The 20,270-nt window shown below is 59.7% G+C and overlaps 1 protein-coding gene across 1 annotated transcript in view; it reads right to left on the bottom strand.

The window, feature by feature from the left end:
* Window positions 1–1,848: 1,848 nt before the first annotated feature.
* NECAB3 (N-terminal EF-hand calcium binding protein 3) overlaps window positions 1,849–20,270 on the bottom strand; it is a 37,016-nt gene continuing 18,594 nt past the window's right edge. Inside the window, exons 4-13 of the mRNA XM_054173374.1 lie at window positions 18,934–18,959; window positions 17,723–17,820; window positions 8,880–9,016; window positions 7,782–7,903; window positions 7,393–7,472; window positions 6,939–6,992; window positions 5,646–5,758; window positions 3,529–3,606; window positions 2,990–3,081; window positions 1,849–2,017 (exon numbers count right to left, since the gene is read on the bottom strand). Coding sequence (XP_054029349.1) covers window positions 1,989–2,017; window positions 2,990–3,081; window positions 3,529–3,606; window positions 5,646–5,758; window positions 6,939–6,992; window positions 7,393–7,472; window positions 7,782–7,903; window positions 8,880–9,016; window positions 17,723–17,820; window positions 18,934–18,959 — 829 coding nt within the window. The 3' untranslated portion in view covers window positions 1,849–1,988. The remainder of the gene's footprint in view (window positions 2,018–2,989; window positions 3,082–3,528; window positions 3,607–5,645; window positions 5,759–6,938; window positions 6,993–7,392; window positions 7,473–7,781; window positions 7,904–8,879; window positions 9,017–17,722; window positions 17,821–18,933; window positions 18,960–20,270) is intronic.

Genomic DNA, 20,270 nt, shown 5'->3' with positions numbered 1-20,270 from the left:
GCTGGGGGAGTGCTGCCATGCCACAGCCTGGGCCAGGGGAGCTGCAGGGGCTGCTGCTGCAGGTCAAGGGTGGGGTGTAGGCAGAGCTGGCAGCCAGCCCCTCACTCAACAACTTCTTTAGGTTCAGGTTTAAATCCTGCTCCAGCCACCTGAGGATGCCCCCTGGGCACACCTTGGCCCAACCTGAGGACTTCCCCCTGCTCCAGTGGGTAAGAAATCCAGAGCTGGGGGCAAACCCCACACTGGTGTGGGGAGGCTGGTGGTGTCCTCTGCAGCCCCGGCCTCAGGAATCCCACAGGCCACTGCAGCTGTGCCAGTTGTGGCTGCCCATCTCTAACCCACCCCTGCCCCCCAGCCCACCCTGCAGCACTCCCCTGTCCTCCCCAGCTGTGGCTCCCATGGAGGAAATGTGGCCCTCAGCCCAACAGAGCCAAGGCCTCGCAGCTGCCTGAGTCCTGGGCTGGAGCCACCGTGGCAAATTGTGGCTCTGGCCAGGGAAAATGAGCAGTTAGCCTTAATTAGTGAGATAATTGGGCATGGGGAGGGTGGAGCCCACCTGGGAGCCAAGGCAGGCTCCATGCTCACCCCTGCCCCAGGGAGGGGGCATTGGCTCTATGCTTGCCTGCTGGTGCCCACCCAAGCTGGCAGCAGTGGCTGCTGCTCCTCCCTCCAACAATGAGGCACTGCCAGCAGCCCCTCCCTGCACCACCAACCCAGGGAGCCACAGGGAAGCTCCTGCTGGAGCAAAGCAAGGCCCAAATCCATCTCCACCCCCACAGGCCTGAGGCAGGGGGTGAGAGGGTGCTGGAGTGCCAGCAGAGCCTGGCTGCAGCAGCCCCACACCACCCCTGCAGCCACAGCTTCACTGCATTTTAATGTCTGCAGCGGGGCACTGGGGAGGCAGCAGGCAAGGTGGTAGTTCAGGGGTGCTGGTGGGGAGCACTCACAGGGAGGGAGAGAGGATGCTGGGGGGCAGGTACCCAGGCAAGGGAGGGGTGGATGGGGGCAGCTGTGGCGAGCTGGGTGAAGCACAGCAGGTGTCAGGGCCAGGCAGCAGGGGGGGGGGCAGTGGCATTTTCCATGCCACAAGGCAGCTGCCTGCCCTGCCCAGGTCTTCACTTCAGGCTCTTCACAGCAGCAGCTTTGACACCAGCTCAGGGGAGGAACTGCTGCTGCAGCACCAACACAAAAACCCCCTGTGCAACCCCCCACCAGGGGGGCTTCGCTGCAGCCATGGGGGCAGCCCTGCTCAGCTTGAGCCCCCTCCCACCGTTAACTCAGCTGCATTCCTGCTCTGGCAGCACTGAGCCTGCTGCCAGCTCTGTGCCAGCTGAGCCCCAGGGTGAAGCAGCAGAGAGCCACTGGCCCTGCTGGGCTGCCCTGGGGGGGTGCAGTGCCACAGGCACCGCTGGGGGAGTACAAGGCTGATGCCAAAGCCCCTGCAGTGGCCAGAGGGGCTGGTGGTATGGCCAGGGCCAGAGCTGCCACTTCTTGCCAGGAAAACTTCCTTTTTGGTTTCTCTCCCTATAAAACACTGATCACAACCCATCCAAGGCACCCTGGCTCCCTGGGCAGGGCCACTGCTGGCCCAGGGCTTCAGGCTGCCACGGGGATGGCACAGCTGGGCCAGAGCCACCTCCCTCAGCCTGTCCCTGTGGAGCCTGGAGGTGTGGAGTATGAGGAAGAGGAGCTGAGGGCTGCCAGGGCACACACCCCGAGCTGTGTTCCCCCAAGGCTGGGCTCTCACCCCTAGCTCACTGCTGGGGCTGCCCTGCTCCCCCCAGAGACTAGAGGTGAGGGAATCAGTAAGTTACCATGAGCAGAGCAAAGGGGCAAGGCAGGGGCAGGGGCAGGGGCGGGGGCAGGGGCAGGCAGCCCCCGTGGGGCCGAGGGGCAGGCAGGTGGCACAGGTGAGGGACGGCGCTGGCCGGGCCGGGGGCTCCGCCGCCTCCCGCATGCTGCTGGCGTCCTGGAGGAGCTGCCCAGGGTCAGTTGTTGTTCATGATCCACCAGGAGGCTGGGGGGAGAGAGAGGCAGGGGTCAGGGCTGTGCAGTCAGGGTCAGACAGGGCGGCAGCGGGGTGGCAGATGGGGGGAACCAGCCCTGCTCGGGGGCAGCTGAGGCTGTGCTGCACGTCCCTGGCTCCTGGCTCTAAAGCATCCACAGCTCCCCTAGGGAGGGCTGAGGCACTGGAGCTGGGGTGGCCTCTGCAGGGGAGCAGCAGGGCAGGAGGAGCACTGCCAGTGTAGAGTTTAGTCCAAATTCATGGAATTGTGGAACCCCAGACTGGTTTGGGTGGGAAGAGACCTTTCAAGGTCATCCAGTCTGATCCCCCTGCAGCCAGCAGGGACAGCTGCAACCAGAGCAGGTTGCTCAGAGCCCCAAACAGCTTCACCTGCAATGGTTGCAGGCAGGGAGCTTCTCCCACCCCTCTGAGCAACCCGGGACAGGCTCTCACCACCCCAAGTGGAAAAAAATTCTTCCTTCTCCTGTCTGAATCTCTCTCTTCCAGTTTCAAACCATCACCTCCTGGCCTGTCACAGCAGGCCCTCTGCCCCTAGCATTCTTCTAGGTCCCTTGAAGCACTGCAAGGCCACCAGGAGGTCTCCCTGGAGCCTTCTCTTCTCCAGGCTGCACAACCCCAACCCTTCCAGCCTGGCCTCACAGCAGAGGGCTTCCAGCCCTCCCAGCAGTGCTGTGGCCTCCTCTGGCCCCTCTCCACCAGGTCCCTGTCTGTGCTGTGCTGAGAGTCCAGAGTCACCTGGGCTCAACTCCAGACAACTGAATCCTTCTTTCCTGCTGATTTACCTGGGGGTCTCACTAGGGTTTGAGAAGCACCACCCAGGTCACCCCCACCCCAATCCTCTGCTCTTCTGCTGCCTGTTCCCTGCACTGCTCTCTGCACAGCACCCAAAGCAGAAGCGTGGGGAGTTGGGGGTAGGGGGTCTCCCAGCCCCCCAGGGCAGCTTGGCCTCGCTTCCCTCCTCACCTGGGAAGAGCATGGTGGTCAGCAGCTCTGGGGACTCCAGCAAGCTGATGATGGAGCGCTGGAAAGTCTTGCTGCAGCTGGACTGCAAGTGGCTGTAAGGCAGGGAGAGGGTCAGGGGGTGCAGGGCTGTGAGTGGCTGTAAGGCAGGGAGAGGGTCAGGGGGTGCAGGGCTGTGAGTGGCTGTAAGGGAGAGGGTCAGGGGGTGCAGGGCTGTGAGTGGCTGTAAGGGAGAGGGTCAGGGGGTGCAGGGCTGTGAGTGGCTGTAAGGGAGGAGGTCAGGGGGTGCAGGGCTCCTGCCTGCCTTGGGGCTGCACTGAGACCCCTCCCATGCATAGGGACAGAGGTGCTACTGCACACCCCAGAGGACTCCTGCTCTGCTCCCCCCCTCCTGCTGCACCTAGCCCTGGGCTGCACTGGGATCAGCTGCCCGCAGCAGGACAGGCCCCAGGAGGAGTGGGAGCAGTGGAGTCCTGGGGGAGCCCCCCAAAAGGAAACCCCTTCCAGCTGCCCCCCAGCCCTGCAGAAGGAGAGCCCCCTACCTTCTCCAGGAGGTCACATCCTGCCAGAACTCGTAGAGGATGAAGCAGGCCTCATCTGTCAGCTTGCAGGCAGACACACTGTGGGGAGAAGAGTGGCACTGAGCACAGTGCAGCCACACCACTGCCAGCTGGCTCTGCATGGGGGCCTCAGCACCAGGGGTCCACAGAGCGGTCTGGATAAGGCAGGAGCTGGCACACAGCTCCAGAGGAGCCCAAAGCCCTCACACTTCAGGAGTCACAGAAGGGGCTGGGTTGGCAGGGCCCTTGAAGACCACCTAGTTCCACCCCCCTGGCGCTGGCAGGGACACCTCCCCCTAGCCCAGGTTGCTAAGTATCAGCGATGATGCTTGAGAGGAGCCTTACAGCTCCTGGGCTGGGCCTTGCTGCTACCCAGGAGCAGGGAAGCACACAGAGGAGCTGCCCCCTGCAGCCTCTGCAGCAGCTGCGTGGCAGCCCCCACCCTCACCCAGGCACACTGGGCAGGAGTGTGAGGAGCTGAGACCACAGCACAAACCCCCAGCTTGCTGCCCCCCAGAGTGCTGCTGCCCGGCCAGGAGATGCTTCCCACGCTCCCTCCTGCCAGAGGAGCAGGCTGGGGCTTCCTCCAGGCCCTGGGAAGCTGGAAGGGGAAGCAGCAGGGTGGTGCATGGGCTGGGGAACCATCTGCACTCAGCTGCAGCAGCCTGAGCTCCAGCTGTGGATGAGGCTTCCTCCAGCTGCTGCTAAGGGCTGCAGGAAGGGCCCCAGCCCTGGGGGAGAGCAAAGCAAACTCAGTTGGCAGCCTGTGGGCTGCAACCCCCTGTGTGGGGTCCCCAGGGCACTCTGCAGTGCCCTGGGGTGACCCAGGAGAGCATTCCTCACGTGGAGAGCCTGCCCAGGCACCACCACCCAGCTGCCTATGCTCAGTGCTGTGACAGAAAGGCCCTGCAGCTCCAGAGAGCACACAGCCCTGTCCCTGCCACACAGGGCATAAGGGGCAGCAACCTTTTGTTTGGGCTTGCACACAGTGCTGTGCTGCTGCAGAGCTGAGCAAGGCACTGCCCCTGGGAACAGCACCAACAGTGCCCCTGGGACCAGGGAGGGCCTCTCCAGGAGCAGCTGTGCCAGCTCCAGGGACAGCCTGGCAGTGGCATGGCACTGGAGTCAGACCTGGGCTCCAAGCTGCACAGCACTGGAGGTGGGCTCAGCCTTGGTCTCACACAGGGGTCAGGTTCAGATGGTGGAGGCTGCTCCCAGCAGCACTTCAGACAGCAGTACTCTCACACCTCTGTCCCACCTAAGTGTGCACTGCTTGGCCAGCCCTGCTGCCACAAACCCACCCCCTCTCCCTGCCAGCCCTGACAAGTGGCTCCTGCAGCAGGAGATCACAGAAACAGAACTGCTTTGGTTGGAAAAGCCCTTTAAGATCATCCAGTCCAACCCTTCTCTAACTCCAGCAAGCCTAGGACTAAACCATGGCCCTCAGCACCACAGCTCTGCCTCTGTGAAACATCTCCAGGGATGGGGATCCAACCACCTCCCTGGGCAGCCTGCACCAGTGCTTGAGAACCCTTTCAGTGAGGAAGTGTCTTCTAAACCTTGCCTGATGCAACTTGAGGCCACATCCTCTTGTCCCATCACTTGCTACTTGTGAGAAGAGACCAACCCCTATCTGGCTCCATCCTCCTCTAAGGGAGCTGTAGAGAGCAATGAGGTCTCCTTTCAGCCTCCTCTTCTGCAGACTGAACACCCCCAGGTCCCTCAGCTGCTCCTCACCAGCCCTGATCTCCAGAGCTTTCACCAGCTTGGTTGCCCTTCTCTGGATACTCTCCAGCCCCTCAATGTCCTTCTTGGCTTGAGGGGCCCTGAACTGACTTCAGTACTCAAGGTGTGGCCTCACCAGTGCTGAGTACAGGGGGAGCAAGAGCTGGGCTGATACTGCAGGGACTCTGCAGCAGCTGGGACGTCCTCTCCTCCTCTCTCTGCTAGCTCAGATCCCTGCACACTGAGCTCAGCCTGGCACTGACCAGCACATGAAACACACCACATAAGCCCCTTCTGGCCCCCAGGGGTGCTGTGTTGAAAGCCCAAACGTTTGGGGGAGCCACACCACACCCTCCCCCAGGTGCCACACTTACTGCAGGCAGCTGCTGTGGCCAGCAGTGAGCTCTGTGTAGGACCTGAAGGCCTGGCGGAACTCCTCGACGCTGCTGCTCGCCACCGAGATCTGCCTCTTGGCCACCAGGATGTGCTGGGAAGGGACAGAGGAGTGGCAGCACACAGGGTCACAGAGTCAAGCAGGTTGGAAAAGACCTCAAAGATCAAGTCAGACCTATTACCTAATACCTAACACCTCCTGACAACTAAACCATGGCTCCAAGGGCCACATCCGGTCCCCTCTTGAGCACCTCCAGTGATGGGGACTCCACCACCTCCCTGGGCAGCACATCCCCAGGGCCAGTCTCTTTTTCTGGGAAGAACTTTCTCCTCACCTCCAGCCTAAACCTCCCCTGGTGCAGCTTGAGGCTGTGTCCTCTTGTTCTGGTGCTGCTTGCCTGGGAGAAGAGACCAACCCCCACCTGGCTACAGCCTCCCTTCAGGTAGTTGCAGAGAGCAAGAAGGTCTCCCCTGAGCCTCCTCTTCTGCAGGCTAAGCAACCCCAGCTCCCTCAGCCTCTCCTCACAGGGCCCCTCCAGACCCCTCCCCAGCTTTGTTGCCCTTCTCTGGACACCTTCAAGTCTCTCAATGTCCTTCTTAAACTGAGGAGTCCAGAACTGGACACAGGACTCAAGGTGTGGCCTGAGCAGTGCTGAGCACAGGGCACAATGACCTCCCTGCTCCTGCTGGCCACACTCTTCCTGATGCAGACCAGGCAGGGTGTCTGTGTCCCCTCCTGGCCGCTCTTCTCCCACCCTGCTGCAGGGCAAGGCACACCCAGTTCTGCAGGGGAAGCTGCAGGACAGAGCTGGCACCACAGTGCTGGGGACAATGCCAGCACCAAGTGGCTTCTACCTGACCTGGGCAGGAGGCCCCTACAAGGAGGGCTGCACCAACAGGAGATGTTCAAACCCCAGTGGTGGGGTCTGCTGCAGTTCCCTGTGTGGTTTCCCCCATCAGAAAGGGGTCTTGAGAGCCCTCTGCTGGGGCTCTGCATGGCCTGCGGGTGCTCAGAGCAATGCTGGGAGACTTGGGGTGTTGCCCTCCTCTGGGCTGGTTGTGGGCACTGCTGGGGGAGCTGCATTTGTCCCACGGATGGTCCCAGGGCCAGCTGACAGCTCTGACTCCCATCCTGCTACACCAGCAGGCAGCAGAGTCCTCAGCAGCCCAAAGCCAGCAGCTCAGCCAGGTGGCTGTGGGGACAGGGCTGCAGGAGCAGGGTCAGAGGGGGTCTGTGCACACTGGGGGGTCCCTGCACCCATGCAGGGACTTACTGCATCTCTTCCTTTGCACATCGCTTCCTCCTTCAGGGGCTCCAGCCGCGGGCTCTGTGTTAAGCAGAGGAGAAATGATCCTTACTGGGACAGCTCTGAACCAGGACAACGTGGCAGGAACCCCCAGCCCGCTGTGGCAGATGGGTACTGCTCTGGGGACGGTCCTTGGGGCACCTCAGGGGCATGAACTGCACATCTGTGGGGCTCAGGGGTGGACTGGGGACTTGTCAGATCAGCAAGGCCCATGCAGAAGCCAGAGGAGGCTCAGCAGAGCAGGGCAGCTCTGGGGGCAGCAGGGGATGAGCACTTTGCCAGCCTGGGTGTGGCACAAGGGTGCAGCTCTGTAACAATGCCAGGGCCAAACACCAGGGCCAATGGCATGGGGAGGGGTCCCAACAGTAACCTGGCTGCAAGAAGGTGCAGGGCAGCCCCCAGGCCTCCCCTGTGGCCTCACCTTGCACTGCAGTTTCTCGATGAGCTGCTGCAGCCTGTTGATCTGTGCCAGCCACTGGCTGTTGTCCTCCACGCAAACACCTGCATGGGGAAGGGCAGAGAGGTGCCATGGGAAGAGCTGCCAGGTGCCATGACAAAAGCTTCCTCAAAACCCACAGCCCCACAAAACCTTCTAAACCTCCCATTTAAACCAAAACCTTGCTTTGTTTTTCTCCTCAAACTCTTCCCCACTGCTCAAGAGACACAAATTCCCCCCAGGAGCTCCAACTGGGTGTGAGGGTCCCGGACCAGCCCCCCCGTGCCACGCTGCTGCTGCTCCCACACCCACTGCAGGCTCCAGCAGGACACAGACAGCATCCCCAGGGGTGGCTGCCAGGCAGCAGCAGCTACCTGTGGTCAGCATCCCAGAGTAGGGGTCCGTTGGCGACAGGCAGAGGTTCTTCTGTGCCCTGCGCCCGCAGCGCCGGCCTGGCCTCGGGGCCAGCGAGGCCTCTGCTCTCTGCACCTCCCTCCTGAAAGAGCAAAACACCACAGGAGGGGCTGAAGCCAACCACAGCCATGGGGCAGCTTCACAGACAGCTGGGTGTCAGTGTTGATCTGCACCAGGGCAGGGAGGCTCTGCAGAGGGACTTGGATGGATTGGATCCATGGCCAGCGGTACCAGGAGGAGCTTCCACAAGGCCAAGTGCCAGGTCCTGCCCTTGGGGCACAGCAACCCCAAGCAAGGCTCCAGGCTTGGGGCAGTGTGGCTGGAAACTGCCTGGCAGAAGGGGACCTGGGGGTGCTGAAGAGGAGCCAGCAGTGCCCAGGTGGCCAAGAGAGCCAAAGGCCTCCTGGCTGGGCTCAGCAATGCTGTGTCCAGCAGCAGCAGTGAGGGGATTGTCCCCTGGCACTCAGCTCTGGGGAGGCCACAGCTGGAGTGCTGTGCCCAGTTCTGGGCACCTCAGTCCAAGAGAGATGTGGAGGTGCTGGAGCCAGGGCAGAGGAGGGCAAGGAAGCTGGGAAGGGCCTGGAGAAGAAATCTGATGGAGAGCAACTGAAGGAGCTGGGGATGGTTAGTGTGAAGAGAGGAGGCTGAGGGGAGACCTCCTGGCTGCCTCCAGCTGCCTGAAAGGAGGCTGTGGAGAGGCTGCTGCTGGCCTCTTCTCACAGGTCATTAGTGATGGAACAAGAGGGAACAAGCTTCAAGCTGTGACTGGGGAGGTTTAGGCTGGACAGTAGGAAACATTTCCAGCAGGAGTGGTCAGGGATTGGAATGTGCTGCCCAGGGAGGTGGTGGAGTGCCCAAGCCTGGCTGTGTTTCAAGGTGGTTTGGCTGTGGTGCTTGGGGCTCTGGTTCAGGGGGGAGCCTTGCAGAGCAGGGCTCTGGGTTGGACTTGGTGATCCTGAGACTCTTTCCCAGCCTGAACGTTTGTGTGACTCTGAGTCGTGCCCCACGCCGCAGCCCCCCCAGGCGAGGCAGGGACCCCGCAGCAGGCCCTGGGTTACCTCTCACGTCCTGCCTGCTCCTCCACGGTGTCCACAGCGCACTCCAGCGAGCACTGCAGGGACTGCAGCTGCTGCAGCGTCTCCCGCAGCAGGAACCGCGTCAGGAACTGCTCCAGCTTGGAGGCGCTCTCGTAGCGCTGCGGGCAAGGGGAGAGGCTGGCTCAGGCACCGCCGGCCCGGCCCCGCGCCGCCGCGGGCTGCAGCCCAGCCGTAAGCACGGTCTGGGTGCGAGCACGGCGGCGTCCAGCACCCGCGGTCTGCGGCCCCGACCCACAGCCCCTGCAGGGCGCCGCAGGTGGATGCTCCCAAGCTGTGCTTCTGGAATGCCCTGCCTGCAGCTGCCAGCACTGCTCCAGCAGGGAGGAAAACTCCTTCCAGCAGTCAGCAGCAGAACCCTGGAGGTCTGCAGGGAGGCACAGGGGTGGGAGGGACCAGCTGAGGAGGAGATGATCCACAGGGCACCTGCAGAGACCTTCCCTAGGGCAGGTGATTTCTGAGCTTGGCACCAAAGCAGCCCAGAGGGTGAGCAGGTGAAGACCAGGGAGCTGACCTTGCTCTCTGTCACCTGGGTGTACAGGGCACTCAGTGCTGCAGGGAGTGGAGGCAGCAGGCACAAAAGCACTCACCTGCCTCTGCTGCTGCTGGGACCTGGCTCAGGCCAGGCTAACTGAGAAAGGCTCAGAGGTTGCATGAGGGAAGCAGCTGGCACCATCCAGCTGTCGCAGCAGACTCCTTCCCCACGGCCAGCCCCTGTCCCCAGCTCCTCAGGGAACACAGAAACCACAGGATGTCACTGTGAGCACTAAGAGACAGGACTAGCAGTGGGAGGTCAAGGAAGGAAACTCCACCTGACACCAAGGGCTGGCTGCTCCACAGGAGATGTCAACCCCTGTTCTTCACAAGATGAGGAGACAGGCTGGGCCAGAGTCCCCCCTGCCTTCCCCATGGTGTCCTCATGTGCCTCCAAGACCAGAAGCCAGGCTGCCTTCACCCCCCTGAGCACCATGAGCTTCCTCTTTCCTGCCCAAAACTGAGTCCAGCAGTGCCACCAGATCCCTCAGCTCACAGCTCTCCCACTCCTGCTCTGTTTCTCTCCAACATGCAGGGAAACTGAGGAGCCTGGGTTCCAGCAGCTCTGCACAACAGCACATGGACAGAACACTTCTGATGCTGCTGTCAAATGTCTCTTGGGGCAGGGAGCAATGGGGAAGCTCTTCTGCACCCACAGCCAAGCCACCAGCTCAGTCCTGGGGCTGCTGGCACAGCTGCAGCTGGCCAGAGGGCAAGGGGAGTGGAGGGGAGGCTCATCCACTGAGCACTGCCCTGGCTTCCTGCTGCAATGAAGGGAGAGTGGCCACAGCCACCTCCCACCCCCCAGCACTGGCTGAGCAGAGCCCCCCACCTGGGCACCCTGCTGCCAGCGGGTGCTCATGGTGCTTGGAAATGAATCTCCTTGCTCTGCCAGAGGAAGAGGATGGCAGCAAAGATGATCCTGTGCAGCCATGGGAAGCTGAGCTCCAGCTCTGCAGCTCCAGGCTCTCCCTACCCAAACAACCTGCACCCCCCCAGCCCTTCCTCTCCATGGGGACAGCACAGGGCTGGACCAGGCAGGGACTCTGTGCTCCCCCTGCCCACTCCCAAGAGGTGCAGGCAGCCAGATGCTGTTCACCCCTTTCTCACAGGGGACACTTGCCACAGCAAGCACCCCTGCAGCCACACTGATGAGGTGTGCTCCCATCTCCCCCTCACCCACCCCCCGGGGCCAGCAGTGCCCCCCAGCCACAGCATATGGACACTTCCCCCTGCACAGGGGCCAGATGCTTCTCCCCAGCTGCATCTCCCCTCCGAAGGGCCAGGCTGTGGGAGAAGCCCCACAGCTCAGCCAGCCTCCCAGTGCTCCCCAGCCTCTCAGCTTTCATCCTGGGCATGGCCTGATCCTGATGTCCTCTGTGGGTGATGTCAGGGGCTGGAGTTCCATCACAGGAGCAGGCAGCTGCTCACACTGACACCATGTCACAGCTGCAGGCAGGACAATCTGCAGCCAGCCCTGCAGCACACCCAGCACAGTCCTCACACCCCAAACACACAGCCATGGGCACCAGAGGGGTGCAGGTTGTTTGGGTAGGGAGAGCCTGGAGCTGCAGAGCTGGAGCTCAGCTTCCCATGGCTGCACAGGATCATCTTTGCTGCCATCCTCTTCCTCTGGCAGAGCAAGGAGATTCATTTCCAAGCACCATGAGCACCCGCTGGCAGCAGGGTGCCCAGGTGGGGGGCTCTGCTCAGCCAGTGCTGGGGGGTGGGAGGTGGCTGTGGCCACTCTTCCCTCATTGCAGCAGGAAGCCAGGGCAGTGCTCAGTGGATGAGCCTCCCCTCCACTCCCCTTGCCCTCTGGCCAGCTGCAATTGCCAGGCTGGAGCAGGCTGTGCTTGGAGGGCACTGGGCTCTGAAGAGGGCTTCCCCTCCTCCTGCTCCCACCCTGGAGGGGCACAGCCAGAGCCCCCAGGGACACATCAGCATTTGAGGTGAGCACTGCAGAAAGGAGCCAGCTGCCTCCTGTCTCTCGCCTGTCAAGCACAGCAGCAGGCCCAGGGGAGTGCCCCCAGAGAGGGATGGAAATAACCATCCCCAGAGGGAGCCCAAAACACTCTGCCTGGAAAATGAGATGCCAGGGGAGGGAATCAATTGCAAAACAGCTTCCCTTAGTTCAGCTGCCCCTGGGCACCCCTCCCCTGCAGGCAAAGGAGCACAACCCTCCTGTGCCAGGTGCTGCACCAGGCAGGTCAAAGCCCTGCTCTTCCCAGGTGAGGAGGGAAGCGAGGCCAAGCTGCCCTGGGGGGCTGGGAGACCCCCTACCCCCAACTCCCCACACTTCTGCTTTGGGTGCTGTGCAGAGAGCAGTGCAGGGAACAGGCAGCAGAAGAGCAGAGGATTGGGGTGGGGGTGACCTGGGTGGTGCTTCTCAAACCCTAGTGAGACCCCCAGGTAAATCAGCAGGAAAGAAGGATTCAGTTGTCTGGAGTTGAGCCCAGGTGACTCTGGACTCTCAGCACAGCACAGACAGGGACCTGGTGGAGAGGGGCCAGAGGAGGCCACAGCACTGCTGGGAGGGCTGGAAGCCCTCTGCTGTGAGGCCAGGCTGGAAGGGTTGGGGTTGTGCAGCCTGGAGAAGAGAAGGCTCCAGGGAGACCTCCTGGTGGCCTTGCAGTGCTTCAAGAGCTGATCAAAAGCTGGGGACAGAAGCTCAACCCAGCACTGCACTGTTTTGCTCCCAGCAAGGACTGTTGGAAGGGAGTCATGGGGGAAACAGAATAGAATGGAATTAACCAGGCTGGAAAAGACCTTTGAGATCACCAAGTCCAACCTATCACCCAGCACCATCTAATCAACTAACCCATGGCACCCAGTGCCTCCTCCAGGCTCTTCTTAAACACCTCCAGGGATGGGGACTCCACCACCTCCCTGGGCAGCACATCCCCAGGGCCAATCTCTCTTGCTGGGAAGAATTTCTTCCTAACCTCCAGCCTAAACCTCCCCTGGCACAACTTGAGACTGTGTCCTCTTGTTCTGGGGATGGCTGCCTGGGAGAAGAGCCCAACCCCCACCTGGCTACAACCTCCCTGCAGGGAGTTGCAGAGAGCAAGAAGGTCTCCCCTGAGCCTCCTCCAGGCTAAGCAACCCCAGCTCCCTCAGCCTCTCCTCCCAGGGCTGTGCTCCAGACCCCTCCCCAGCTTTGTTGCCCTTCTCTGGACACCTTCCAGCAGTTCAACCTCTTTCCTAACCTGAGGAGCCCAGAACTGGACACAGGACTCGAGGTGTGGCTTTTGAGGGCCTTTAAGCTCTGGTCTGACTGCAGAACTCCTGCCAAGGGAGAAATAAGAGTACCTGACTTGGAGAGGAGTTTCTGAGCTGCTTTGCAGTGTCTGCACACAGGGGAATGGGAAACCCTTGGCACACAGGTGCCCTGTGAGAAACATCAGGCTGCTTCCCAAGGCATGCCCACAGCTCACTTCTTCCTCTGATGTTACTACCCTGTGAATGCAACACTCAGCCACAAGACAAGCTTCAATTAGAGCCCACTATGGGGTGGCCAGCATGGCCAGAGCAGGGCCACAAGCATGAGCAGAGGGCTGGAGCTGCTCTGCTGTGAGGACAGACTGAGAGAGTTGGGGTTGTGCAGGCTGGAGAAGAGAAGGCTCCCAGGAGACTTTCTTGTGGCCTTCCAGGATCTGCAGGGGGCTCCAAGAAAGCTGGGGAGGGACTTTGGAGGGTGTCAGGGAGGGATAGGACTGGGGGGGGATGGAGCAGAACTAGAAGTGGGGAGATTCAGCTTGGCTGGGAGGAAGAAGTTGTTGCCCATGAGGGTGGTGAGAGCCTGGCACAGGCTGCCCAGGGAGGTGGTGGAAGCCTCCTGCCTGGAGGTGTTTGCAGCCAGGCTGGAGGTGGCTGTGAGCAACCTGCTGTGGTGTGAGGTGTCCCTGCCCATGGCAGGGGGTTGGAGCTGGCTGAGCCTGGAGCTCCCTTCCAACCCTGACAATTCTGTGATAGTTTTATCAGTCTAAATTGTAGTTGATAAACTACAGCAGCAGGAGTGAGAGAATTTGGAGCAAAACCTGCTTTCCTTTGGAGCAAGCTCCTCTCTCCCCTCTCTCCCTGACAAGGTATCTTTTCTTTACCATGTCCTGCCAGCTCAGCAAGGAAGGATGGCAGCACAGGAACCCCTAATGACCTGGCTTCCCCCTGCCAACCTGTGGATACACACCAAAGCCCAGGAGCAGGTTGGCTGCCCACAGGTGCACAACTCCTACAGTAACCACAGTCACTGACACAGTGAGAAGGCCAAAGCTGGCCTGCATTCCCCCTGCTTTCTCTCAGTGTCTATCCTGCAGCCAGCAATGCTCCTGGCAAGCAGCAGATCCAGGAGCCTGCCAGCAAGGAGACACAGCACTGATCCACACTGGGTACCCAGCCTGAGGTGGGAATCCTGAACACCAAAGAGGCTTTTGGCAGCACTGCTCTAAACCACAGCTCTGCTGCACACAGAGCTGCAGCAGCTCCCTCTGAGCTTTCCTCTCATTTCTCTCTCCCCACTGTGGCTCATCCCCCTGGCAAGCCCAGCACATCTCCTAGGCTCTGCTTTTGTTAGCTTAACACTCTTTGTTCTGCTTCTCAAGTGGGCTTGTATCTACATCAGCCTATCTGCAGCCACGGGTGCAGGGGTGAGCAGTCCTGAGGTAGCAGAAGCAAGGAACTACCAAAGATAGACCAGGCCCTAACCAAGAGATCAGAGAAGCACAGAATTGTCAGGGTTGGAAGGGACCTCAAGGCTCAGCCAGCCCCAAGCCCCTGCCATGGGCAGGGACACCTCACACCACAGCAGGTTGCTCACAGCCACCTCCAGCCTGGCTGCAAACACCTCCAGGCAGGAGGCTTCCACCACCTCCCTGGGCAGCCTGTGCCAGGCTCTCACCACCCTCATGGGCAACAACTTCTGCCTAACATCCAATCTGAATCTCCCCATTTCTAGTTCTGCTCCATCCCCCCAGTCCTATCCCTCCCTGACACCTTCCAAAGTCCCTCCCCAGCTTTCTTGGAGCCCCCTGCAGATCCTGGAAGGCCACAATGAGGTCTCCTCAGAGCCTTCTCTTCTCCAGACAGAACAACCCCAACTCTCTCAGTCTGTACTCAGAGCAGAGCAGCTCCAGCCCTCTGCTCATGCTGTGCTTCAGCTGGTGAGACCTAGCTCAAGACAGAGATCACAGAACCCCAGCATGGTGAGGGCTGGAAGGGAGCTCTGGGGACCATCCAGTCCACCCACCCTGCTAAAGCAGGGCACCCACAGCAGCTTGCCCAGGAGCACAATGCCCAGGTGGGTTTGGAATCTCTGCAGAGAAGGAGACTGCACAACCTCTCTGGGCAGCCTGCTCCAGCAGCCTCACAGCAAAGAAGCCTCCTCCCTCTCTTTCCTCCTCAGGAGTCAGACAAAGCTCTCAAATGCAGCCTGGAGAAAACAAGCAGGGACTGCAGGTCCTTCAACATCTGCTGGCTGCAGAGCCCTGCTCTGGAAGCAGAGCTGCATGCTGAGGGCTGTTGGAGCAGGCAGTTTGCCCAGCACACAGCATGGCTGCATCTGCAGCAAAACAGCTCCCTAGGACAGAGTTTGATTCAGCTCTTCCAGAAGGGTGGTCTCTGTGCCAGGCTGCAGCAACCAGTCCTCAGCCATGGGAGCATAAGAGGTGTTTGAATCAAGAGGAAGGAGGGACAGATGTGTCCTAGGAAATCCCTGCCCTGGCCCAGAGAGCTGTGAGCTCTGGCTAAAGGCCAGCCTCACAAACCCACTGCCCCCATAATCACCCACAGCATGGAGGCTCACTCTGGAAGTCCAGAGGCAGGGATACATTCAGTCACAGCAGGTTAGAAAGCAGCATTCATCATCTCTGCCAGCCTCTGGCAGCAGCAGATGTCCCACAGTGCTGCCAGAACCCTCAGCACAGGGCTGCAGCACTGCCCTGTCCTACCTCCTCCCAGCTCAGAGCCCAGCAGACCAGGGAGGTGAATAGAATAGAATAGACCAGGTTGGAAGAGACCTTCAATATCATCCAGTCCAACCTATCACCCAACACCATCTGATCAACTAAACCATGGCACCAAGCACCCTATCAAGTCTCCTAAACACCTCCAGGGCTGGGGACTCCACCACCTCCCTGGGCAGCACATCCCCAGGGCCAATCTCTCTTGCTGGGAAGAATTTCTTCCTCACCTCCAGCCTGAACCTCCCCTGGCACAGCTTGAGACTGTGTCCTCACACAGTTCTTGTTCTAGTGCTGGGTGTCTGGGAGAAGAGCCCAACCCCCACCTGGCTACAACCTCCCTTCAGGGAGTTGCAGAGAGCAAGAAGGTCTCCCCTGAGCCTCCTCTTCTGCAGGCTAAGCAACCCCAGCTCCCTCAGCCTCTCCTCACAGGGCTGTGCTCCAGACCCCTCCCCAGCTCTGTTGCCCTTCTCTGGACACCTTCCAGCAGCTCAACCTCCTTCCTAAACTGAGGAGCCCAGAACTGGCCACAGGACTCCAGGTGTGGCCTAAGCAGTGCTGAGCACAGGGCACAATGACCTCCCTGCTCCTGCTGGCCACACTGTTCCTGATGCAGGCCAGGATGCCCTTGGCCATCTGGGCCACCTGGGCACCCTGCAGGCTCATGTTCAGCTGGCTGTCAACCAGTACCCCCAGGTCCCTCTCTGTTTGGCAGCTCTCAGCCACTCTGCCCCCAGCCTGTAGCTCTGCCTGGGGTTGCTGTGGCCAAAGTGCAGCCCCTGGCACTTGGACTTGTTGAATGCCATCCTGTTGGGCTCTGCCCATCTGAGTATGGGGCAGGATGATGCCCTTCACCTGCTCCCTACCATGTACCAAACCACCACTTGGAAGGGAGAGAGAGGCTCAGCCCTTCTCAGGGCTGTCAAACAGCATCAGCCCCCAGCACCTGGCTTATCCATTTCACACACTGCAGATGCTGAGGGGCTGCTGGTGCCCCAGGAGGGTCCCTTCCAGCACTGGCCACTGCTACTTGTGGCTGCATGCAGCCTGTGGCCAGTGTTCTGCAGGCCTCTGCTCATCAACACAGGGGCAGGGAGGTCACAAGGCAGGAGGCTGCAGGCCCTAATTAGCAGTCTCCAATCTGCCTTCCATCAGAGGCAGCTGCAGGGAGCATTCACTGCAGGGGTGGCCCTGGCACAAGGCTGGGAGTCAATGAATTCACCATCTCCTACCTTCCCCCAAGGCAGCCTCCTGCCACCTCTCCAGCAGCCAGCTCCTGCTGCTGTGAGCAGAGCTGTGCTGGGCACAAGCTGCTGGACTCAGTCCCCAGCAGGCTCAGCCCTGGAGGCCCCACTTGGCACCACCCTTCTTCATGGAAAAAGGCCTTGCTTTGGCTCACAGACAGAACAGGGTCCTCAGGCAGGACACAGAATCACAGAACATTAAGGCTTGGAAGGGACCTCTGGAGATCACTGAATCCAACCCCCCTGCCAGAACAGGATCACCTAAAGCAGCTCACACAAGAACACATCCAGGAGGGCTTTGAAAGCCTCCAGAGATGGAGACTCCACCACCTCTCTGGACAGCCTGCTCCAGTGCTCTGCTCCCCTCAAAGTACAGAAGTTCCTTTTCAGGTTGAGATGGAACTTCCTAGGTTCAGCTTTATGCTCACTGCCTCTTGTCCTGTCACTGGAGAACACTGAGAAGAATCTGGCCCCATCTCCCTGACACCCATCCCTAGGTACTTGTAAGCATAAGAGCCCCCTTAGCCTCCTCCAGGCTAACCAGTCCCAGCTCTCTCAGCCTCTCTCACAGCTCTTTGGGCTCTCTCCAGCAACTTTGTCCTTCCTGAGCTGGGGAGCCCAGAGCTGGACACAGTACTGTGTCCAGCAGAGGACACAGCAGAGGAGGGGAGAACCTCCTCCAACCTGCTGGCCACACTCCTCTCAATGCATCCCAGGATGCCATGAGGGCACAGTGCTGGCTCATGGACACCCTGTTGTCTGCCAGGACACCCAGAACCTTTTCCTCAGGACTCTGCAAGGAGTCTCCAACAAGCTGTTGGAACCACCACTGCCAGAGCACAAATGCATCAGCTCTACCCTGCTTATGCCCCAGCACCACACCCCCTGCTCCAGGCACGCTGCAGGCTGTGCTGCTGCAGCCCCCACTGCACATGGGGATGAATGAAGCATGCAGAGGCCACCCCACAGATCTGGGAGTACCACACTGACACCCAGGTTCAAGTGGAAGATCACCACAGCTTCTGTCCCACACCCACCTGTCCCACCCCCCTTCCCCTGGTCCTTTCCTTACCAGCTTGGTTTTGTCCATGGCTGCCAGGACTGCAGAGTTGAGAGTTTCCAGGGCAGAGAGCACATTCCTGTATTCTCCAAGATATGCTGAGAAATAATCTGGAGCAGGAGAAAAGATCATGGTGAGCTTCCTGAGCACCTCCACCTCTGCCCTGCACCTGCTGCTCCCCCCACACAGCTCAGCACTGCAGAGGGACATTCATGTTGCTCCCCAGAGTCACACTCCCACCCAGACTGAAAGGAAGACTCCCTCTCTATCCTCAGGGACACAGCCCCTGGACCTGGACAGACTGAAGAACTGAGTGGAGGAAAACCTCATGGAGTTCAAGAAGGGCAAGTGTAGAGTCCTGCACCTGGGGAGGAACAACCTCCTGCAGCACCACAGGTGAGGGGTGACCTGCTGGGAAGCAGCTCTGTGGAGAAGGACCTGGCAGTGCTGGGGGACAGCAAGTTCACTGTGAACCAACAATGTGCTCTTGTGGCCAAGAAGGCCAATGGTGTCCTGGGCTGCAGGTCAAGGGAGGTTAACAGCTCCCCCTCTGCTCTACCCTAGTGAGGCCACATCTGCAGCACTGGCTCCAGTTCTGGGCTCCCCAGTTCAAGAGAGACAGAGAACTGCTGGAGAGAGCCCAGCAGAGGCTACAAAGATGCTGAGGGGCCTGGAGCAGCTCTGTGAGGAGGAAAGGCTGAGAGCCCTGGGGCTGTTGAGCCTGGGGCAGAGCAGCCCCAGAGGGGGATCGGATCAGTGCTCAACAAGAGCTAAAGGGTGAGGAGCAAGGGGATAAGACCAGACTCTTTTCATTGGTGCCCAGAGACAGGATAAGGAACAAAGGGCACAAACTGGAACCCAGAATTTTCCACCTCAACAGGAGGAGAAACTTTTTTCCTGTAAGGAGCCCTGGAGCAGGCTGCCCAGAGAGGCTGTGGAGTCTCCTTCTCTGCAGAGATTCCAAACCCACCTGGACATTGTGATCCTGGACAAGCTGCTGTGGGTGCCCTGCTTTAGCAGGAGGGTTGGACTGGATGAACCCCAGAGGTCCTTTCTACCCCCTACAGTGCTGGGGTTCCGGGGTGCCCTCTGTGCTAGCATTCAGGCATGGGGACTCTCGATGCCACCTGACTGCCCAGTGCTGCCCAGGTCAGACACACACAGAGCCCCACCACAGAGCCTCAAGAGGAAGCCCTCCAAGGCAGCAACATCCCCCAACTTACCACACAATTTTTCTGTGTCCACATTACTGCAAGAGACAAGAAGAAGAAAAAGAACAAACAGGAAAACAAACTGTTAGATGGTGAGGCTGGCTCAGGAGAAACAGTTGTGGTGAGCAGGGTCTTGAGGGCTTGCCTGGAGCCCCCCAGGTGCATTCCCTGCTCCTCTCATGTATTTACAAAGGCTGGATTAGAAAAGAAAACACACAAAAGCTGCAGCAGTGCAGAGCCAGCAGCTCAGGAGCCATGCCCTGCAGCTCAGGACCTTCAGTACCATGGTGAGGCTGCAGAGCATCCCCTTTGCTTCAGCAGCTGCAGGAGCAGGCAAAGATGCTGCAACAACAAACACCTCCTGGAGCATGCTGGAAAAGCATCTGTGAGAGCAGGATGGCTTCAGGGCCCGTGAGAGAGGTTGCTCCTGCCACAAAGGGCATTAGAGGAGGGATCTGGGCCCAAAAGCCTGGAGGCTCCCTGCCCCTGTTTGGTTGGGCAGGGCTCTCTTGCTAACAAAGGTGCTGCTGGGGAGGAGAGGGAGGAGGAAATGTCCAGAAACAGCTGCCTGTTTGCAGGAGGGGATGCCAGGCAGAACCATGGGTTCACATGAAGCTGCCAGGTCCCCTCAGGTGGTCAAAGGCACTGAGGCAGAGCTGCTTGAGCTGTAGGGAAACATCCTGGGCTATTGTTCATTCAAATCAGCCTCTGCCCACCAAGCTCTGCTGGCTCAAGTCTCAAAGCCCCCTAAATGACCACAACCATTTTTAATCCTGATTGGGAAAGTGGAAGACAGCAGAACAGAGAGTTTTTGAAGGCTTTAAGTGCTGCCACACATGAGGAACTGGTGCTACCTGGAGCTTGCTGGGCTCCAAGTGCAAGGACAGCTGCAGTGCCACTGCCCAGGGGATGTCAAAGCACTGCCACATTGCCCTGTCCCTTCCTCTGACACTGCTCAGGGGGGCAATGGGGGAATATCAGCCTGAGGTGAAATGAGAGGAGAGTGGGTGAGATGTGCAAAATGCCAGGAATAAGTGGAGTCATTTAAGGAAAATCTTCCCACAGCTTCCCCCCTCCCCATCACAAATCAAAGCCTGGTTTCTCATCTCTCTTTTCTGCTGGGCTTCTACTTTGTGCACTTCAATAACAGGCTGTGCTTCAAACCCTGAAGGTGTTTGGGTGTGAGAGGTCATCTCAGAGCCCTGCCAGGGGCACTGCAGACCCCTCTGTTTAGTTAAGTGCATCAGGCAGTGTCAGGCTGTGCTTTGGCTCAGCTATTTTGAGCCCCTCACCGCAGAACCTGCTGGAGGCAGGGCTCTGGCAGGCTGTCCTGGCACTGCTGACTGCTT

Source organism: Dryobates pubescens, chromosome 26 (genome assembly GCF_014839835.1).
Source record: "Dryobates pubescens isolate bDryPub1 chromosome 26, bDryPub1.pri, whole genome shotgun sequence".
Taxonomy (NCBI): domain Eukaryota; kingdom Metazoa; phylum Chordata; class Aves; order Piciformes; family Picidae; genus Dryobates; species Dryobates pubescens.
This window is presented reverse-complemented; position numbering and strand designations above follow the sequence as displayed.